The sequence below is a fragment of the Gallinula chloropus genome, assembly GCF_964237585.1.
Source record: "Gallinula chloropus genome assembly, chromosome: 5".
In the NCBI taxonomy this organism is placed as follows: domain Eukaryota; kingdom Metazoa; phylum Chordata; class Aves; order Gruiformes; family Rallidae; genus Gallinula; species Gallinula chloropus.
This window is the reverse complement of record NC_140090.1, coordinates 29,171,153-29,191,488: the sequence shown is the minus strand read 5'-3', so window position 1 is coordinate 29,191,488 and position 20,336 is coordinate 29,171,153. Positions and strand designations below refer to the sequence as shown.

Here is a 20,336-nt window from a genome sequence, read left to right as displayed (position 1 = left end):
TTTGATCTTCAGAATGAACAGGCCTATTCAAAGATGACAAAGGAATGAATTAGCAAATGGCTAACGTAAGGCAGGGAAGGGCATCCACAGGATCTGCACGTGCGCGCGCACACGCACTCGTGTACAGTCAGCTCGGCCTCCTTGGAAATCTCACTACCAGAGTGTAACTCAGATAAATTAACTGCATTAAAATACTGACACTGCGAGGGTTTTAATACTATCGGCACCCTGTAGAGGGCATTCCTGTGTGAATTTTTAAACGCTTTAAAAAAATAGTTTAGAGTTATTGAAATCTGTGACAACTGTGACAGCGCTGCCCCCCTCACAGCCTCCCATTCTCATCTCCGGTATCCTTCTCCTGTATCGCCTCCAGGCACCGCTTGGACTTGGCATCCGTGTGCCCACTTCCAGTTTTGCTCAGTCCACATGACAGGCACGCCAGCTGGATCTGCTTCATGTTCTCCAGAGCTTCGTTCTTGGCGTTCTTCAGGAGATCTCCTTGACCCTGGGGATGTACAGACAGACATGCAGGAGAGTCAGGGATCAAACACATCACTCAGGACCAAAAGGGGTAACACTGCTCTCGTGTCTCTGCCATACTGTTTGGTGCTGCAGAACAGGAACCGGGTCCTGTCTCAAATTTCCCTCTGCTGGCTGGGAACACCAGCCACCCAGGCAAGGGACCAAAGCCTCTTCTGCAGCCCAGCACTCAGCTCACTGAGGGGGGCAGCAGCCTGCACAGTGGACAGGGGCAGTGGGACAGGAACCAGACTCCCTTTGCTTTCAGGTCACCCCTTGGGAGATAATTTAGACCTGGCCTTAAGGGGCTCTCAGGGGAAGTCAACAGCAAGGACCTGCCAGGGACAGGGCAGCAATGGCACGTGGTAGCCCCCTCCCCATGCCACTGCTCCACCCCTGAGCCTGGGTATCAGAACCCACATGGCAATGGATGCACATCCCCAGCCACAGGCCCCCTGTGAGCTGCAAGACACTGGTTACCCACCCCTCTTGCAACCAGATTTGCAACCCAGCCTTACGCCCTCCTTTAGCAGATGCAGGCCAAGCTGTGTGCCTGGATGAAACACAACATCCCATAGCTCTATGGTGAATCCATCTAAACCATTTTGTTTGGGACCCACTAGCAGGTAAAGGGAATGAGAGTCTCCATGAGCAAAGGCCTGCTTCTCTATCTTCTCCAAGTGTGTAAAGGTGACTAACAGGATGTCAATCCAATTTGTAACTATCAGGAAAAATGTGTTACATTAAATTTGTATTAGGGAGTTGGTGTTCAGAAATACCAAAATGAATATTTATGCAATATTGATATCTCAAGTGCCACAAAGCGACAAGATCCTGGTGCTAAAGGATACAAATAAATAAGAGCCAGGAGGTGCATCTGGTTATTAAAATTCAGTATCACTAAGAACTTGAGCTGCTCTTCTCCTAATATCACCCAAAGTACAGCTTAAAGTACACCACCCGCTGCAGCTGGTTATATGTATATTCAGAAGGAATACCTCCACGAACTGAAATGTCACATTTGCATCCCTGCAACCTAACCTGACCTCCTGTGAGCCACAGATGCTGTGTGGGGTCCTAGAGGAGACAACAGATACTACAGCAGGACCAGGGGCACACTGGAGTGGCGAATGATCACCGACCCTCCTTTAGTTTTCAAACCAAACCAGATGTGTTGAAGGAGTCATAGCACGACACCTTGCAGCAGTGGCAGCATCCCTCCGCTCTCCCTTTCCCCAGTGCTGAGGAAGGATTTATCCCACACTGATGAGCACAGTTCCCTTTTTGCCAGCGCCTGGCACTGGACTTTCCCCGCCTGAGCCCCCGAAAACAATGTTCACAAAGAAGAAACAATGGTGGCTTGAAAGTCCCGCTGCACTGGTAAACACCACGTGGTGCTTCCTTGCCAGCCAGGAATGGCAGCCTGCACCCCAGAACAGGATTGCCTCATCGCCTGGTGACACACATTTGTCCCTGCTGAATGATGCAAATCGCTACCCAGATGCTGAGACTCCAGCTCAGTGTGAGGATTATGAAAAGCACTGGGACTGCAGGGGTGGCTGGGTGCTATTTGGTACGACGCTCTTCCGAGGAGATCTGCACCTCGGCAGCCTGACAGTTGCGGGAGTACCAGACACACCGCTTGGGATCCAGTGAGCACGGCCTGACAAACAGAAGAATGATGATTTATGCAGCACATATTTCACACAGCTGTGACCTTGCTTGCAGGACAGAGGTTGAACTTATGGTTAAAGGTGATAGGCAGGAATCCAGGAGCCCCATAGCTGCCTCGAGCACCCAGCACACCCTGGTCTCCCTGTCTGTCTGCGACTGGCACAAAGAATTGTGCCAGTGCCACGGTGGCAGGGATAACACACTGCAGCATAAGCAAAGCCATCCAACAGCAGTGTCATCAATGACACGATAACGTTACCAAAATGAGTAGTAGTTTTGAGCAATTTGCTTTCAGGATGAAATAAACCCAGGTAGAGAGGCTGCTGCTTTTCTCATCCTGCATACGGGACTGAAAGCATCAAGGGCTGCACCCACATGCAGACAAAATTAGTGTGATGATGCTTTGCAGCCTTAACTTCTCAAAGTCTTAACCTGGAGCTATGCCTTCATGCACAAGAACAGAAAATAAACCAACCCTGAGCACAAGAAACAACTCAAAACAGACATCCCTACAGCACCAAGAACTAACCCCAAAACTTGGGAGAGCCAGTACAACAGAGAGATGAAACAACAACAATGAAGGCCCAGGACCCTGAAGGACCATGGCATCCCCTTCATTTGGGTATCTGGGCAAGACTTCTAGGAGCTTTGTCCTCTGCTGTGGCATGGCTGGCATCTCTTCTGGCAGCAGGAATAAATCACCTGTGCTATGTACGGAGAAGGAGGAGGGTTTTCAAACCTGCAGCAGCACAAGATGGATACGTATAGCTCTACAAGCTGACACAAAGAGCTTCAGCTGAGTCTCTGTTGCCTTCTTGATGACCTCCTCCTCCTCCTCAGAGTGAGGGCAAAGCATGGGAACCTTCTCAGGGCGGCCCACAAACCATGTCTTTGCCTAGGGACTCTCCCAGACACTCATTTAAGGAAAGCTACTTGGGATCTGATACACCCCTGTGTGGAGGATGACAGCCCGAGTCCACTCTGACAAAACTTGTATCTGAAGTCCCCAGAAGCTGAGGGACTTCACACCCCCGGTGAGGGTGCTGAGCCACCAGCTCTCCCTTATGCATATTCTGATTTCACATTTAAGTAACCAGGCAGTTCAGATTACAGGTTTCATCTGAGGCAACGCACAACATATCTATGGCTTCCAAGAAGAAAAACACTCCTCCTGAAAATACTTCCAATATTTTGAAGACATTCTTATTTTACAGTGATCTAAAAACAGGAATGGACGTATCAAAATAGTGTGATTCCATTCATGTGCAGACCAACTGATTTATGCCTTGGTCTCCTTGTACTTTTTATTTTTAAACAGCTGGTTCATTTGAACAAGCTGAAGGAGCAAAAATTATTTTGAATCATCTGTCACAAGAAAATTAATGACAAGCCAGCCCCCTCTGACAGAGCTGTCATAATTCTAGAGACACCATAAAAAAATAATCTGTGGGAATGCTCCGTTTGAAAAGCCATCTGTTTGCTTTGAAAAACTGGCTGTGAGCATAATCCACTTAAGAAAAATGTCAGCAAAATTGTGTCAACACCTAAACGAACTAAATACTGGATGGAAGCTGGAGTAAACTTTGCAAGTATGATTGCATTGTAACAACCTTCATACATCAGTCACTGTGATCACCGCTCCGCACGGAACAACCCTCTTTGCCCTTAGAAACAAAGCATCTCTCTTCCAGATAGAGAGGGATCATCGTGGTCCACTTCAGCATCTATCCATCTATCTCCCTTCTGCTATTGATACCATCAGCCTTCCTGAAAATAAATACTCGTGAGAAAGGTTGAACTCAGCATTTGGCAGCACACTGAATTAAGCCAGAAGAGACTGATCAAGAGTTCTACTTGAAAAACTGATCAAGGCCCATTTTTATTTAGAGTTAGGGAGCATTGAATGTCAGGTTTCCCACACCTAATTTCAACTAAGCACGGAGCCTCAGCACAAATTAATGTCGCAGTACAAATAATGCAGCTTGTCAAGCAAGTGTAAGATTATAAGCCTTTACCTTGACAGGCTAATACTACCTAGAAAACAGGGATAATCTGACATGGCTTTAAATATTGCACAGTTTCAGTGACAGCCCATGAAAGGCTTTAAGAAGTGTAAGCAGTTCTAGATAGACACTGGTAATGGCCACTGCTGGGATGAATTCTGTGCCCTATTTGGGTTTTTTTCTGCCAAATCAAGCTCTAAAGTTTTTATGAGTCAAGACAACAACTCATATCCAACAACAATGCCGACTCTGAGCTTGGAGAAGTGAAAGGAGGTGGGTTAGGTAAGCAGCACCAGTTTGTATTTGACACCGTGATTTATTTTTTTTTAAACATGTTGCATGTATATTTCTGTATTAATATAAATATATGGGTACAGGTTTGTACATGTGTAAATAATGACTATTTCTATTCCTGTGCTTTCTAGGAAACATGTAGGAGTGTCCTGACACTGCTAGTTCTGAGTCCCCAAGTAGTACTGGGGACTGCAGCTACAATGCTGGCAGGGCCCAAAGCCCCCACACTGGCAGGGGCCCACACCAGTGTCAGGGGGCTGCAGGAGGACTCTGGAAAATCCCATGTTGAGCAACAGGGCCGTCCTACCCCTCACATTCAAACCTGGACATGATTTCAGGGAGGCGAAAGAGTAAATGCGGAGCCACTTTGCAATCTCCTGCTTGCTACACCAGAGGGCTGCTTATCTCCTGGCAGGCACCTTCTCTGGCAGCACAGGATGGGCACTTTCCTCTCCACTCCTCCAGGGCTGAGTAAACAAACAATAAATAACAGAGGTCTTGCCACCCATGCCACATCACCCTCATGGTATTACTCTTATTTTTAAGTTTTTCTCAGAAAAACAAGCTCTTACAGTATTATTTAATCACCAAGTAAAATCTCCATCCAGAGGCTGCCAGTGGTTGAACAAGCCAGACATGAGTAAATAAAACAACTGCAAGCACTGTGTCACTCCACAGAGCAGGTGTAACACGGGTGAGGTAATGGCACCAAAAGTCAGTGCTGGGGGTCTCAGAAAGCAGAAGTTCCAATGAGCTGCTGTGGTTTTTGGATAATCTGTGTGGAGGTGGGATTGACTGCAGGGGCTGTGTTTTCACAGTGGCATAGTGGACTTTAATTGTGTTTAATATTAATAAGGAGGCAAACGATTAAAAGATCACACATGGCTTTGGAAATGTAATCCTGAGGAGAAAATGATTAATGAAACAATTAGACTGCTATGTTAAAGTTATTAAAAAAGGCAGAGATTTTTCCATGACTCCTTCAAAGTTAAATGTGGGAACAACTGCTATGAATTTGATTACAATACATTCACATTTCCGAACACAGTGCTCCAAAAGCATACAGACTATTCCTGTATCAATGCAGGCTTTAAAACCCCACCTTTTTTCTTACTACTGTCTTGTTGTCAAGAGCTTTGCTTTATTCCCTGTGACAGAGACCATAATGCACATGTTGGCATGAAAAATTACTGTACACAAAGATTAGAGACAAAGCGTATAATCACTTCTCACACACTGAAAAATAAGGGATTGCAAAAATGAGTTACCCCACAGGAAAGGCAGGGGCCAAACATTATTTATGTTAAATCCTGGCACAGGGAAATTCACATACTGTCAGGAAAATAAAATGGCTATGAATATAAAAGATGGTACTTACATGGCCCTCCTCATGCCACCAGTGTATCATTTAAGGTCTGGGTTTTGGGGGTAGCTTCCCACATACCCAATTCTGAACCGAATGCAGGAGATTGTTTCTACCTGGGTGAAGCCAGCACCAGCTTTGCCACTGGGTAAATCGGGCAATTGGATCAAGTCCTAGCTGGGGCCTGAGTCATTGTGTTTCTCAGTACTTGCTAGTAATTGCAGATGTCAAACCGAGCATCTCATTTTGGTGTATCAGCATGTTACTGACAGCCAGAGACCTTCTCTCCTATTTCACAAAGCAGGGTCTAGCAAAAATTTGCAAGAAGAAATCAATTACATCACAAAGAGAACAACAGGTCTGAGATGTATGAAAAAGAAAACAGCCACCCAGGGAAAGGCAGTCATTATATGAAGTGTTAATTCTCTGTAAGCAAGAGAAACTATTGAGCAATAGATCGACGTGTGCAGCTCTGACACAAGGTTACATGATTAAAACAAGGTGAACATGAGTTTTTAGATGAGCATTAAAATTGAATCAAAGGATGTGCCAAGCAACAAGGTCAGAAGTTCTAGGGCTGATCTGCTGAACTCCTCATGGCCAGCAGCTAGGACAGCAAGGATGAGGAAGATGACAGAGAGGAGGAGGGGGAATAGTTAACAGAAACAATCTCCAAGTACTTCCATATCTAACAGAGATTACTCCTTACTTCATCCTTTCTCCATTTATTTTGTGAACCGTGCTGGCTCCAGGCTTTCCTGCCCATCTCTTGCTACACAGTGGGCTGAACAGGTTCAGAGAGCAGAAAAAAAAAATAATCAGGAGAGCCCAGGAAAAGCACAGGGAGCGCAGAACCGGCCTTGGCTGCCTGCATTTCCCAACCCAACTTTACTCCTTACCTAGGGAAGAATTCCCTTTCGCACCCGGTACTTGTGTGAGGCTCAGAAATGAAACCAGACCTGCCAGCAACACTGGCAGCTGTGAGGGCACTCACCAGCCTGCCAGGCCCACAGCCCTACAGCAGCGCATCCCTCCCAGCCAGCAGCCTCCTGCCAGCAAGCACTGACCTTAAGGACACTTGCTGGCTGAAGAACTAAGAGGTAACCATCTCTGCAAGCACCGTTTGCAAAGCACCGTCTCTCTACCTGTGCAGTCAGTTGCAAGCACATCAGAACAACCCCAGCATTGCTCCAGGCAGTTGGTAAAATTCACATGGCAACTCCAAAGCAACCTGGCCAGGAGCTCGTGTACAAAAGGAGAAGGGCTCTCAGCAGCTGAAGGGGAAGCAGGCAGGAATCTGGATTACAGCCCCTCCACTGAGCCCATCCATCCCTGGCTGGCCCTGAGCACCCAGCAGGTTCCAGTGCATTAGTCCCGTCCTCTTTGAGGCAACCACAGTAGATGTTCAGATAGCAAAGTGACACAGAAGAGCTTAATAAAAGTTAATAAATAAATTACAGTAAATAAATAAATATGAAAGTAAAGTAGGATTCAGCATGACCCTAACTTGTAATACACATCAAATCTTATCCTCACTCGTGGCTCCAGTGTGATGACTCAAGCACAGTCATGGGCTGGACTACCCTGTTAACACACCCAAAGGTTCTGTGACTGCAGACGGGTACTCTGTCCCCAGGAGTGGAGCCTGATGCTGAAACTGTAAATGTGGCGTGCCAAGAGCAATACCCAGATAACCTGAAAACCAGTTCTGTCTGATTTTAACTACTTGTATTAACCTCCCAAACTAGACTGATCTGCCAATTATTTATTAGTCTGTCCCACACAAACCCCAAAACTTTTAAACTGATTTCGTTTGCCATTTGGGTCTCACCCCAAAGGTCTGCATTGGAGAGGATGATTAAACAATCTACAGGGGCATTCCACATTAGCTCAGTTAGTCATCTAGGAGGCTAGGGGCAGTTCACTGCACACCAAGCAGTCCAGCAGAACACATGGCATTGACGTGAGCATTTGGGAAGTGGCACACCAGCTGCCTCTGCCAGTGTGGCCCCCCCATGAAAACCACCCATGGCATGTTTCATCTTCTATTCCAGCTGTTGGAGAGGCACAGTTAAAAATCTAAATGTCTGTGCTGGATATGGAGAGACACCCCCTCACCCCCCTTGGCACCACACTGGGCATGGCTCCCTGGTTTATTGTAAGACTGCCACTTGTGTAATCCAAAATCATGGGACACTGCCAAACGCAAACCTTGAGGGCAGCCTGGGAAGGGGAAATGAACAAAACACCTCTCTCCTACAAGGAGACCCTCAAAAAACAGTCATGTAATTAGAAAAAGGGAAAAAAAAGGCAAATACATTGGAAACCTCCTGATTCTGGCTGGTGGCCTTGCCTTGCACTGCCTTGTGCAGCCATGGCAACTTAGGAAAGAGGGTCTGTATTTTTAATTCTCTTACAGGATTTGCCTAACGAAATAAAGGCGACGGACATACGTGGCCAGCTTGTTCTCTGACACACAGCCAAGTGCCCTCCCAAACCCTACTGGCCCTAGGCCAAAGTCTGAGAAGGAATTATCGTCAAGCATTTGCTTGAATGCCTAAGTGGCAAAAGCACTCGTGCTGTAGCATCCCTATTGATCTTTAAACAGAACTCTCCACTGAAATCCATGAGCTCTTGCAAATCAATCGCCCCGTACAGCTACTGATCTATTCCTTCAAGCAGGCATTTTACATATAAAATGAGTGGGCTTTTATTTTCTTTCTTTTTTTTTTTTTTAATGCCTCTTGCTTCTCTGTCATCTGGGTGTTTAAATTAAATTACCTTATATCAGGCTGTCAAAAGCAATGACTGTGAACATCGACTGTCTGTAACTGTGCTGGGGCAGGAATCTGCTTTCAGAAATAATGGCATTAATTTGATGTTAGCCATGTGCCGAGCAGTTCAGCTGCTCATGTCTCTCCGAAGCACTGCATCTAGCAGTTTGCAAGCACAGCCACAAATGTATGGGCCTTCGCTGTCAACCCTTCCACACTAGGAGCCTGCCTTCTTTTCTGGTGATAAGTTGGAAATGAAAGGGTTGGCCAGGAGCCCAGGAGTGCACAATCAATACTAAGAAAACCCCACATCATTGAAGAAATAGGGGCATTACTTATTTTTGATACCCAGCCACGAGACAGAAATCAAAATTGTATGTCCAAGCCTTTCTTTCTTCGTCATCCTTTGGTCATGAAACCCAATTCCCCATATGTACCAGCAGTAGCTGGTAGCTCCAGTAAAGTCCTGAGAGCCCCCCCAAAAAACAAGGGGAAAAACGTTGAGGCAGCAAGGGAAAAGTTGTTCTGAGTACAAGGACCAGCTGCAGGAAAAGATATGTTTTGCAGCGAACAAAACACCTGTGCAAAGCAACCCCTGAGCAAAACACTTGGCTGGGAATAGCTGGCATCCCCCACCACCCTGCTCCCTGGTGCCCTCGGTGCTGACTCACAGCCACCCAGGCTGCAAGCCACACAGTTAACATCAAAATCACATCCTTCATCAAAAGTGTTGACAGCAAAACGTCCATTAACTTCGTCACAAGCTGAAAAGGCTTTTCTGATGCTGTTGTGACTGAATACCACAGGCATCTGCATGGCTTTGGGTCTTTTGTTTAGCTGGGTTTTTTTTGAGTATTACAGGAGATGTAGCGCAAATACTCACTGCTCTCCTTACATCACTGCTTTGGACAATAGCTTAAAAAATATAAATAACTACCTGCAGCTGTGCTTAAGGCTAGCCAAAATCATCTAATTAAGATGAAATGAAATGATGCCAGTCAGAGCACAGTTTCTGGACAGGTAACAGCGCATACTCATGCAGTGCTTGCGCCTGCGCACAGCTCCTTGTGTTCTCCTTGTCTCTGAGTAACTGCCTGGCATAAACACTAATTTCTTAGCAACTATATGGTCTGCAAACCCTCCTGCTGTGGTGGCAACTGGCAAACATCACCAGCTGCTTGGGGCACAGGTATCTGCAGATGCCACCTGAACTCCCTGCTCCTACTTGGGAGACATGACAGGTCTCTGGTTTGGCTGCTCTCCTCCCTTCACGTGAGGTGCTGTGGACAGTCAGGTTCCAACCCATCTACAAGCTGCACAGACCACAAACCACTTTCTGCTGAAGCAGAAAGCTTTAAGCTGAGACCAAACATGCCAAGTCACGTGAAAGGTTAAGTGAAGAAAGAAAAAAGGTAACCCCAAATGGTGTCTAACTGCTAGGAGGTAACAGGGTTTTAGCAGATCCCTCAGCAAATGCTCTGATCCACCTCATACTGGGACAATCCCTGCCCAGGGACCAGCACTGTCATTCTGGTTCCCTGCAGTCCAAGTGAGGTTTGCTGATAAGACAGGCAGTGAGCTCAGTAAAAGCTGAGTGGAGCAACCTCCTGTGCTCACGTGCCCCCAGCCAGCAGCCAAAGAGGCTCCTGCAGCCGCAGGCCCCTGCTGCGAGAGTCCCAGCCTCACCTCCAAGTGCTGGTGTGAAACCAAGCACAAACAGGAGCAGGTACAGTTATTTGTGTAAGCAGCACACAGACCCAGTGGGCAGAGAGCAGCTGAAGAGAGGAGAGTATCTGGAGGAGTCAGAAACAGGCATGGCTGGGTGTGAGAACCCTCTGTGAGTGATGGGAGTAGAGACACAAAGCAAACCCAGAAAGCCCAGCACAAAAGTAAGTGGTGCAGGACTGGGACTGCACTATTCACCTACACATTCACTGCCACAAAATGCCAAAGAGGAAACCTGAAGAGGTGCCATTTCCAACCCGTTACAATGCCTTGCCATGGAAAACAAGAGGCTTTTTGCCAAAACCGCACTCAATTTTTAAGGCTGATAGAGGGCTGTAGTAGTTACCTCCACAGTTACTGGTAAGGGTTGGAGAGAATGAACTTGGACTACCCAGCTTCAGACCACTGAGCTGGACTGAACTGTCCTTCTCCCAGTGCTGCCAGCAGCCTCAAGGCTCAGCCCATTCATCCCAGACTGATGAGATAGGCTACTCAGGCTGAGCTGTGCAACTCCCGTCACCTTTGTCACTGCTTGGGAAAGCACAAAAAAATTCAGGTGCTTTTCAGTGCCTTCGTGTGGCTCCTCTCTTCCCCACTGCTAGGTACACCAGCATTGCCACATCACTGGTGCAACGGAGCAGGAACCCAGGGGACACCGAGCGAGAACACGCAGAGCACTTCAATTATTGTCAGCCCTGCTCTGCCAATTCAGAGTGACTGCAGGGTATCAGTAAGGCTGCTCCTGCCAATACAGGACCCATGTCTGATCAGGAACAGAGGGGATGCTGGAGAACGAAACTCCCCTTAGTCTGAGTGATGTGTCTTTTTAGTATGCTCTCTCACGTACACAGTCTATCTGACACAAGCAATGCCATCTTTTTCTTTTTGTGATCTAAAAATAAACTGCAGCTGCCACAGCAACGGAATTGCTGGCTTTGTCTCGGCTTTTCTCCTCAAACAGATCCCACCTGTACCTGGGGAAATGAGCCATAAGGAAGCGTCGTCCATCTCCTGCAGGGCTCAACACCTTGCACTTGTTTTTCTCTGGCCCAGGTAAAAGATGGCTGTGCCTCTCAAGTACACAGCATATGAGATTACAGTTTCCTGATCTGCTGTTCATACAGTAAAGCTGACTTCCACCTGCAGCAATTGGGCCTCCGATGCCCTCCTCCCACACAAGCTTTTGAGAACACCTGCCACATTTAGGGCTTATGGGATCCACCATGGCTGCTGAGGAAAAATAATTGCAAAGCAAACGCCTGGTCTCAGTGAACACCTACAACTTCCACCAATGCAGTTTGTGACTTTCAGGAAACTGTCCGAGCCCTCCCTGGGGATCCGCGTCACTGATGATCGTGTATGTTAACACAGGACTCTCTACCCTGCAGATCCTGGTGGCTCCAGACTACAAAAATTAGTGAATTTTGCCACTGTACTAAACAGTGGTTTTCGTTAGCTGGTGTGGGTGAGCATTTTCCCTTTTTGATGTTGGGAGGCTGTAATGGAAGCCAGGCTGGTGCAGTGAAACAGGGAAGGCCGTGACAGCAAATTGCTGCCTGCTGGATTCAGAGTTCGGCTCCCCTGACTCCTGGACTCACCCAAGTGCAGAAGTCAAAGGCCTTGGCTAGCAATGGGATAATGCACACCCTGACCTGTGGAGAGGATTCCTATCTGTGCTCAGGAGGGAGAGGGGCAGGGCCTGGCATGCACACAGATACATGCTACCTGCTAGCCTCAGCAAAGCCCACGGGCCAGGTATCATTCGTGTATAAAGTATGCTGCTGAATTTGACTGAGGCCACCAACAGTACCCGGGGAAACCCAACCACCATCTCCGCAACAGTGCAGGAGTTAGTTTGGATGAGCAACAGCAGCTTTCATGGCCTCTTGAGCTGCCCCCCACCACCAGGGAATTAGCTTAAATTAGACACCCATTCCCCCACAGCTAGCTGGGTTTGTAGATCCTGGCATGTAATTCACATAACAAAAGTGGCAGTCAACTTCCCATCACTTATAAGCACTGGGAAATTGTATGTGATCTGCTGACAGTAGCTGTAACAAGCTCAAAATATACCACAAAGGTAATTTTTAGAAGAAGTTAAACCCCTTGGCACACAGCAAAGTTTACATTCAAACGTCACCATTTCAGGCTAGCTCCAGCTTACAGCTCCCAGAGAACAGCACATTCAGATTTAATGGCAAGCAAGCACTGGAGAATAAAGCAATGTGCAACCGATCCTCTCTTAATGCTCCCGCCATGTACAAATCCGTACCCAGGTCTCTCCCTGATGATCAACAGCCTGACACAAATTAAGAGAAGATGACTGCGGGTGGAGACTTCAGGCAGCAATCCCCTCTTGCTCTGTCCCACCATGGCACAGCTAGAAACAGAGCCCTTCTTTCAGATACACACCTTGACATGACAGAGGCTGCTGAATGGAGAGGCTCCCCGGTGGCACAAAGACCCAAGTCTCAGTGAACTGGGGAGTTTAACAGTGTAGGAACACGACTGCTTTGGGCAAAAATCCTCCCGGATCCCCAGGGTTACCCTGACCCAGGCAGGGCGCTGAGCTGACACACACCAGCTCTGTGTTTGGAGGAAAACAAAGGGAGTTTTCTCTGCCTGCATTTTGTTAGCCCTAAAGCAATCACCACTCTGCCACATCTTTACCGGGACACACGACACTGATTCACAATGGCATTCAACAGTTTAAAGCACAAGGATGACAAAACACCCTGGCAGGCCCCATCGGTGTCATCTCTAGGTGGGCCAGAAGCAGCAACACATGCAATCTGGGGAGGGACGGGATGAGCACAGCAAAACCAAATTCTGGGCTGTAAAGTGAATTTCCTAAATAATGGAGATTAAAATACAGCGGAAATTATTTCTAAATGCCACATGCCTTTTCAATAATAAATAGTTGAATCTCTCTGCTCATGTATTATTTAAGAGACACACCAGGAATCCTCTGAGCTGCATAAAGAGTTATCTGGAGTTTTCTAAGCCATAGTCAGTCTCCGAGTCCTAGAAAAAAACCCGCCCATTTTGTGTGTCTCAACACACGAGAAATACCCCGCTGGTTAACTGGCCACCCTGAAACCCCATCAGCAGGGAATGTTCGGCAGCCAAGGGAAAGACCGCTGAGGTCTTTCACTAGGGGAACAATCGTCCAGGAGAAGCACCACGGGACACTGCCAAACTAGGAAGGAGAAGTTCTCCCTGAGCCCCTTGCTACTGCCAGGTGCCGGGACTGGAGCCCAGTGCCACCCCACAGGCCGGGAAAGGCTCCTGTCCCTCCAGCACACTGCCCGGCTGCTCCAGCTGCCTGCGACAGGGCTGGCAGTTCGGCCTGGGTTCTAATGCAATCTTAACACCTCACAGAGGCAGCTGCTTGTTTTCTTGCTTTCTTTGTTATTACAGCCATTGACAGATAAAAGCAAGAAATGTGTGAATTCGTGCTGAAACTTATACTTTCATTACAGCCCTTTTAATTCCTCTGAATGAGGTCATGTTGTCAGATTGGCACAAACAAGATTCCAAGCTTCTGTGTCTTCCAGGTTGTGTTAATTAACTCCAGCACCAGGTATGGCAGCCTTTGATATCCGTGTCTCTGATGAAAATGTCACCCTTGCAGGGAAGGGGATGTTGGCAGAAGTTGCTGAAGTTCCTACGTCACTTTGCAGTTCTGCCTTCACTGTCTCCTCCTCCAAGAGATGGGAGATGACACTGACCCAGTTTTTACACCCAAACCATCCTCCTTTAGTGGGGAACCAGCTAACGCATCATTCCATTCAGTCATCTTCCCTCCAACCCCACTTTCCATCTCGGTTCTGCTCACACACATACATGCAGGAACAGCTCCTTTTCCATAAAAGATGAGCTGCCTCAAGGAACTATCTGCTGATTTCTCAAATAACTTTCTCTTAGGTAATAATCTCATTACCAGTCAGAGCAGCATTCGGGGAGCAAACTCTCTTTGTATTCACAAGTCATCGTTACCTGCATGTTATTAATTATGTTTCTAGTTGCACAGGCTTTGGACTGGATGACCCACACCCCCAAGAGAAGCTGACCTTCACACCCAGGTGCTAAAATCCCTGCTAGGTTGGTAGAGAAGAGAGAATTTCCAGCGCACAGGTACGGAGCAATAAACTCATGCAAACCACATCACAGCTTTAGTCATGAGAAGTTCAGTCCTGATCAAATATGGGGGAGAATTGGATTCACGGGTAGGACAATTGGATTCGTGGGTGGAGTCACCGACCCTGGGGGTGTTCAAGGAAAGATTGGATGTTGTATTGAGGGACATGGTTTAGTGGGAGCTAGTAGTAATAGGTGAATGGTTGGACTGGATGATCTTTTAGGTCTTTTCCAACCTTGATAATTCTGTGATTCTGTGATTCTGTGACAAAGACTGTGGTGGTTCTCCCACTGCCTTAGCACGATGCAGATATTTCATATGCTTGGGGCAACACAGAGGGAAGGGGGAGTTGAGGCTGATGTGGGGAAGAGACAGAAAAGACACAGACAACAGTGAGGCAACTGGGGGACACTGGAGACAGGACAGTGGACCAAGGCAGGGGGCTTCAGTGCGCAGCCAGCTACATGAGGAGAGAGAGGCATCTATTTTGGCAGACTAGTGCTGTTTAAATATCTCAACAAGCCTCCATTTGTGAAGCAATGCTGAAATTGGTTTTCTACACACAGCGCCTCAGCATGCCAACCCTCTGTTGGGCTCGAAGCCCACACTGCTGAGGTGGCCTTGGCACAAGGGGCACCAGGCACAGCAACCCTGTGAGCTCCTGGCCGTGTCACCCATCACCATCGCTGCAATGCCATGCACCTCGCCCTGCACACACAGCCAGTGGCTTGGCATCCCAGTCACAACTCCTGGCAATTTGTCCCATCCCTCAAAATAAAAGGCACACCACAAGGTTGGTTGCCATCTATCTCTGGCTTATTTTAGTCACATACAAGGTATCACTCAACACTTTCCATACCATCTTTCATTTCTCCAATCTGTTTGTTTTGTCCCAGAGTTACTGTTGTTCAGCATATGTTTGATGGCCTGCCTCACCTCCTACATACGTATGTGCATGTGTGCCTGCACACATACAAGCCCAGCCCAGTGGAAATGAAGGAATAACAGGTGCATCTGAAAATGCAGAACTTTAGACTGCAGTCCAAAGAAAAATAAACTTAAAAGTTTACACCAAAGGAAGACAGCTGACAGCACTCATGCTGGATGAACTCCAGTGACCCTCCATTTTTGGTCTGTCCCAAACTTGAGTCCCACACTGATTGCAAGAGGCTTTTGTCGCTAAGCACCTGCAGGAGCACAGCCCTGCTGCTGAAGGAGGAAGAGGGAAGTGAAGAAAAACAGGAGAGACCCACATTTCTGCTCAGATGACTCCAGCCATCAGCTCTTTCCTCAAGCACCAAGTGACTCTGGGACCTGGGGTGTCACCACGGAGAACACCACAGCCTTATACCAAGAACTTTCTATGCCAAGTATGCAGTGTTTAGATTCACAGCAGCTAAATATTCAGTTTGATCCCACACTGGGGCAGCAGAACTACACAGCCTCTCATGAGTCCTGCCAGCCCAATTTTATATGCACCCAAACAGCTGGTAAAGGCCTGAGAAGAGTCAGAACAAGGCGTGTGCTCCCTGAACGATTTAAGATTGCCTGGGTGGCCTTCACATATATTTTAAACACATGTGAATATTTAATTTGCTCTAAATCCAATTAATGTCTTGACATTTTTCTTGGCCAAGAAAATAGTGACCTTGTCAAAGCCACCATGAAGGCCTCGAAAGCTTGCAGGGAGCCAGCAGGTACCCAGAGAGGCCATGCTGTACTTGTTTGAGGCTGCTCACAACATCCTCCCCAGAGCAGTGCTCACTCAGCAGCGTGGCTGACAGCCAAGAAGAACAGGATATTCTGGCTGATTAACTAGTGCCACTGAGACACTGGGATTACACTCATTTTACCCTGATACACACTGTTGAAGTAACTTGAGAAGTTTCCATCACTGGAAATCGCTGATTAAAATCCACAGAGCATTTTTTTGTCCTTCATGTGTAAGAGACCAACCTGATCTAGTACCCATGTGAATCATTAGAGCACCTCTGCTTTTCCTCATGTGTTTGTAAAATTTGCCGTCTAATCAAGGTCTGACTGGCTCAGCCAATCCCAGCTGCAGTCCAGCTGGTCTCAGAGTAAGGCAGCACATCCTTCAAAAGTAGCCAGGACACACAGCCTAGAGAGGTTTAGAAGTTGGAAGCACCACTGTGAGCTGCATCAACACAGGAAATACACACAACACAGGGAACAGATCAGGAGAGGCATTTAACCTCTTCAGGAAAAGAGCCTTTGGGGTAACTACATTCAAAACATACTGATCCAGGGAGATCTGGAGTGGAGTAGGCACAGAACAATGCAATGAACCTTGCATTTAAAGACATGTGAAGTGCCCATGCTACACAAACCACTCCTGCCTACTGCTCTTGCTGGACTATCAGTGTCACAAGATGACAGCAAATCACAAGAAGAAGTTGTTGCTAAGCCACTAATGCCACTGAGACACTGGGATTCTACTCATTTTACCCTGATACACACTGTTGAAGTAACTTGAGAAGTTTCCATCACTGGAAATCGCTGATAAATATAGCATCTATAGGCAGTTTCACAAATTGGGCACCGATGTGCTTACATCCACAGAGACATGTGCTGGGAAAAGGAGGGGCATAAGATACGAAGAATTTTTGGAGGGGCAGGGGGAACCCTAACTGACACTTATGGGGAAAGAAATATACGGTACATGGAACGCAGTAGCTTTGCAGGGGCTTATGAATTCCCTATTCTCTCCCTTAAGATCTAGATAGTGTAAATTGTGCAAATCCTTTGGTAGCAATTACATGGCATCTGGTAGAATATACTGTCACCATTGTGCTCCACTGCACAAAATGTCTCCAAGATAATGCCGTGCTGGTCTCTTGTCCACTCTGTAGCATCCTGAGGAGCAAAGCCATGGTTCTTGCCTAACTACAGGAAAAAAGACTGATATGAAAAGACCCAAATAAATCCTACTTACAAGATGGTATAGAGTACTGTAGAGTATCCATTAAAACACTCCCATGGTGCACTATAATAATCCTTAAAGTAAGGCTGTGAATGGACCTAGATCTTCCGAAGATCAGCAGCAACACTGTGTGGTACCACTGCACATAAGGTGCTTTTGAATAATGATCACAGTCCAATGTGTTGCTTCTCTTCCTTAAGAAAACCAATCCTTTGTGGGGATGCTGAATTCAGCTCAGTTTAGGTGAAGCCAGAAAAGCATACGGCTATCTGCATGTACATCTGTCATCCAGCTTTCATCTCTCCAAGTAGCCTCGAAGTGCACATTTGGGGCTGTGCTACCCAAATGAGAGGTCTGGGTGCTGCAGGTCTCCCAAGCAACTGAAGGCTGATTGTCACAAATGACTGTGAGGAAGAAATGGGCTGGCTGTGGACACAATCCTCCAGAAGTGCTATTTGTGCACAGTTTCGCTGCATGAAGCCACTTACACCAGAGCGAACACTGATCACAACTACATCATAAAATTGTGGATTTCTCCTGCACAGAGTGAACTGCATTAGCAATTTTATAATTGTACGCCTTCTGCATTCAGCAACCTCTCTCTTTATACATCTAATCAGCATTAATTTAAATGCAGGGTAATTAGCAGATACTCTCATGGAAGGGTGCTGAAATGATCCCTGAAAATTTAACCACTTGATGTCTTGTAGCATGCACTAACAGCTGGAGTCCTTGTAAGACGGAACGCACTAGCGGCGGCAGAGACCAAACCTTACCAAGGGCAGCAAAAAGAGATTTAAACCCCCCCAGGAATACATTTCAGAACAGAGACTGAATTCCAACATTTGGCTCTTTTCCCTTCCAGCAGAAGATCAAAACAAGAAATGGTACTTTATCTTTGTCTCCCCATGTTTTGTCTGTACCTAAGTCTGTACGCTGGTGTAGTTGCTATCTAGGTATTTACCACCAACATGCAGCAAGTACTCAGTGGCACTGTTACTCGACTTTGCATGTGCTGACCCACCACAGCACAGATAGCCCAGCAAAATGTGTCTGCAGGCAGACAAAGCACGTCCATGTGAGAGCAATAACTCTGAACCACAGTCAACATGCTCAAACTTTGCACGGCTTGCTTGCCAGGCTCCTGGGACTCAGGCGGATCCCCACTCCTTTGCCCAAGCAAACACCTCCTGGCAGTCCCTGGCCTCTGCAAGGAGAGCAGTTGTGCCGGCTACAACCTTTTCTTCCCTAAATATTCTCCAACGGTCACATAGCAGTCATTAAACCAGTGCTCTGTACAAGTGACAGGTGCTGAATACCTCAGTTACTGGAAAATGCCTGGGACAAGATCCTGTGGGAGAGGCGGCCAGAGCGGGCTGAAGCAAAGCTGAGCTGGCACTGCCCGCACAACACCCGTACCATAGACACGTGGCATCTGACCTGAAAGCTGCCTAGTGCTCTGTGGTGGCACAGAGTGCCAGCGGTTGTGTCCCAGCTCTCAGAGGACTTGTCAGCTCAAGCCCAGAACTGCCCTAATGGGGCTTCCTAGGTTCTGCCTTGCAGGGCTGGGCGGGTGCTCCCCCTCCCCACCCCAAGCTCAGGCAGGAGCAGCCACACACAGCAGACAGGAGGTGACCTTGCCAGGGGAAGGCAGGAGGAGCACCAGTGCCTGGGCAGAAACAAGTGTGAGCCCCGTGCATCCACGTGAACCCCTTTGCTCCAGGAAACAGCAGTCAGTTTTAAAAATGAGTCACTCATGGAAAGGAACTGTGCATTTTTGGTGCAAAGGAGAGGGATGGCCAAGCTGAGCTCTTCTGTGCGCTCCTTAGGATGAAACAAACGGTTCCTAACGCCATGGTTCCTGTGGGATGGTTAACACAAAACTACTTCTGCTACCTTTGCATTTTACTGGCACTTGATTAAATATAGAAAGGAAAACAGAGGCACAGAGACAGTGGTCTGTGGAAATAAAAATGAAAGCAAGACTAAATTTGGGATCGTAACCTTTCCTGTAGCGTTGCTGTGAGAATACGATTCTTTTGTCTTTTGTACTGCCAGTGTGCCTCTCGTTACCGACTGCGAGCCTGACAGCGTTCCACACAGCGTGGGACCAAACAGAAAGATGTGACATTTAGAAAATATACCTATATGTCAAAGTTGGCTGTCACCAAGTTATAACATTTTTATGTTCTGGCAAACAGTTTGTCCTTCTAGCGGTTATTACTAACACGTAATTAATTTTATATAAATTAAGGAAGAAAATGACATATTACATTGATTCATTCTCATTAGGCACCTCTTAAAAGTACCTCAGGGCATTTTTAAACATGACCACAGTAACAGTTTTTATAAAATATACTTTAATCTTGCACTCCATAACTATTTAATGATTTTGCCAGTAGCAATTTCTTATTGCACCCCCTCTTTGTATTCAAAGCTTACCTATTGCAGCGGGCCTTTATAAAGAAATACATTAATTAAATATGCCTTGGCTTCACTAGCCCAGGAAAAGACTATTAATCACCTGGCAGGCACAAGCACAACATAATACCTGCCATTGCTCATGGGCACCTCACACGAGCTGACTACTGCCACAAAACACACCTGCCTCCAGCGACCCCCAGCACACAAAGAGGCTTTCTCCCATCAGTGCCGCTCGCCCACCTCATCTAGTGCAAAGCAGCCGATGCAGTTGTGAGATATTATGGGCTGTCTTTTCTTTTCCTACATCGCTATACCAATATTTAGTGAAACATGATCACATTTAGTGACTGCCCTGGCACTAGACATACAGAGGACACTGATGGCTTGAGTGGGACAGGGTTGTCAGCCACTCTGCACCAAATCCTCCCAGGGAGCTCTCACCAGCACAGAGGGGAGAGTCAGAGCCGAACATGAG

General features: G+C 47.1%; 1 protein-coding gene across 1 annotated transcript in view; it reads right to left on the bottom strand.

Moving 5' to 3' along the window:
- Positions 1 to 322: 322 nt before the first annotated feature.
- Positions 323 to 20,336, bottom strand: part of PLCL1 (phospholipase C like 1 (inactive)) — a gene marked incomplete at both ends in the record, with an annotated part of 195,062 nt that continues 175,048 nt past the window's right edge. Inside the window, one exon of the mRNA XM_084264982.1 lies at positions 323 to 505. Coding sequence (XP_084121108.1) covers positions 323 to 505 — 183 coding nt within the window. The remainder of the gene's footprint in view (positions 506 to 20,336) is intronic.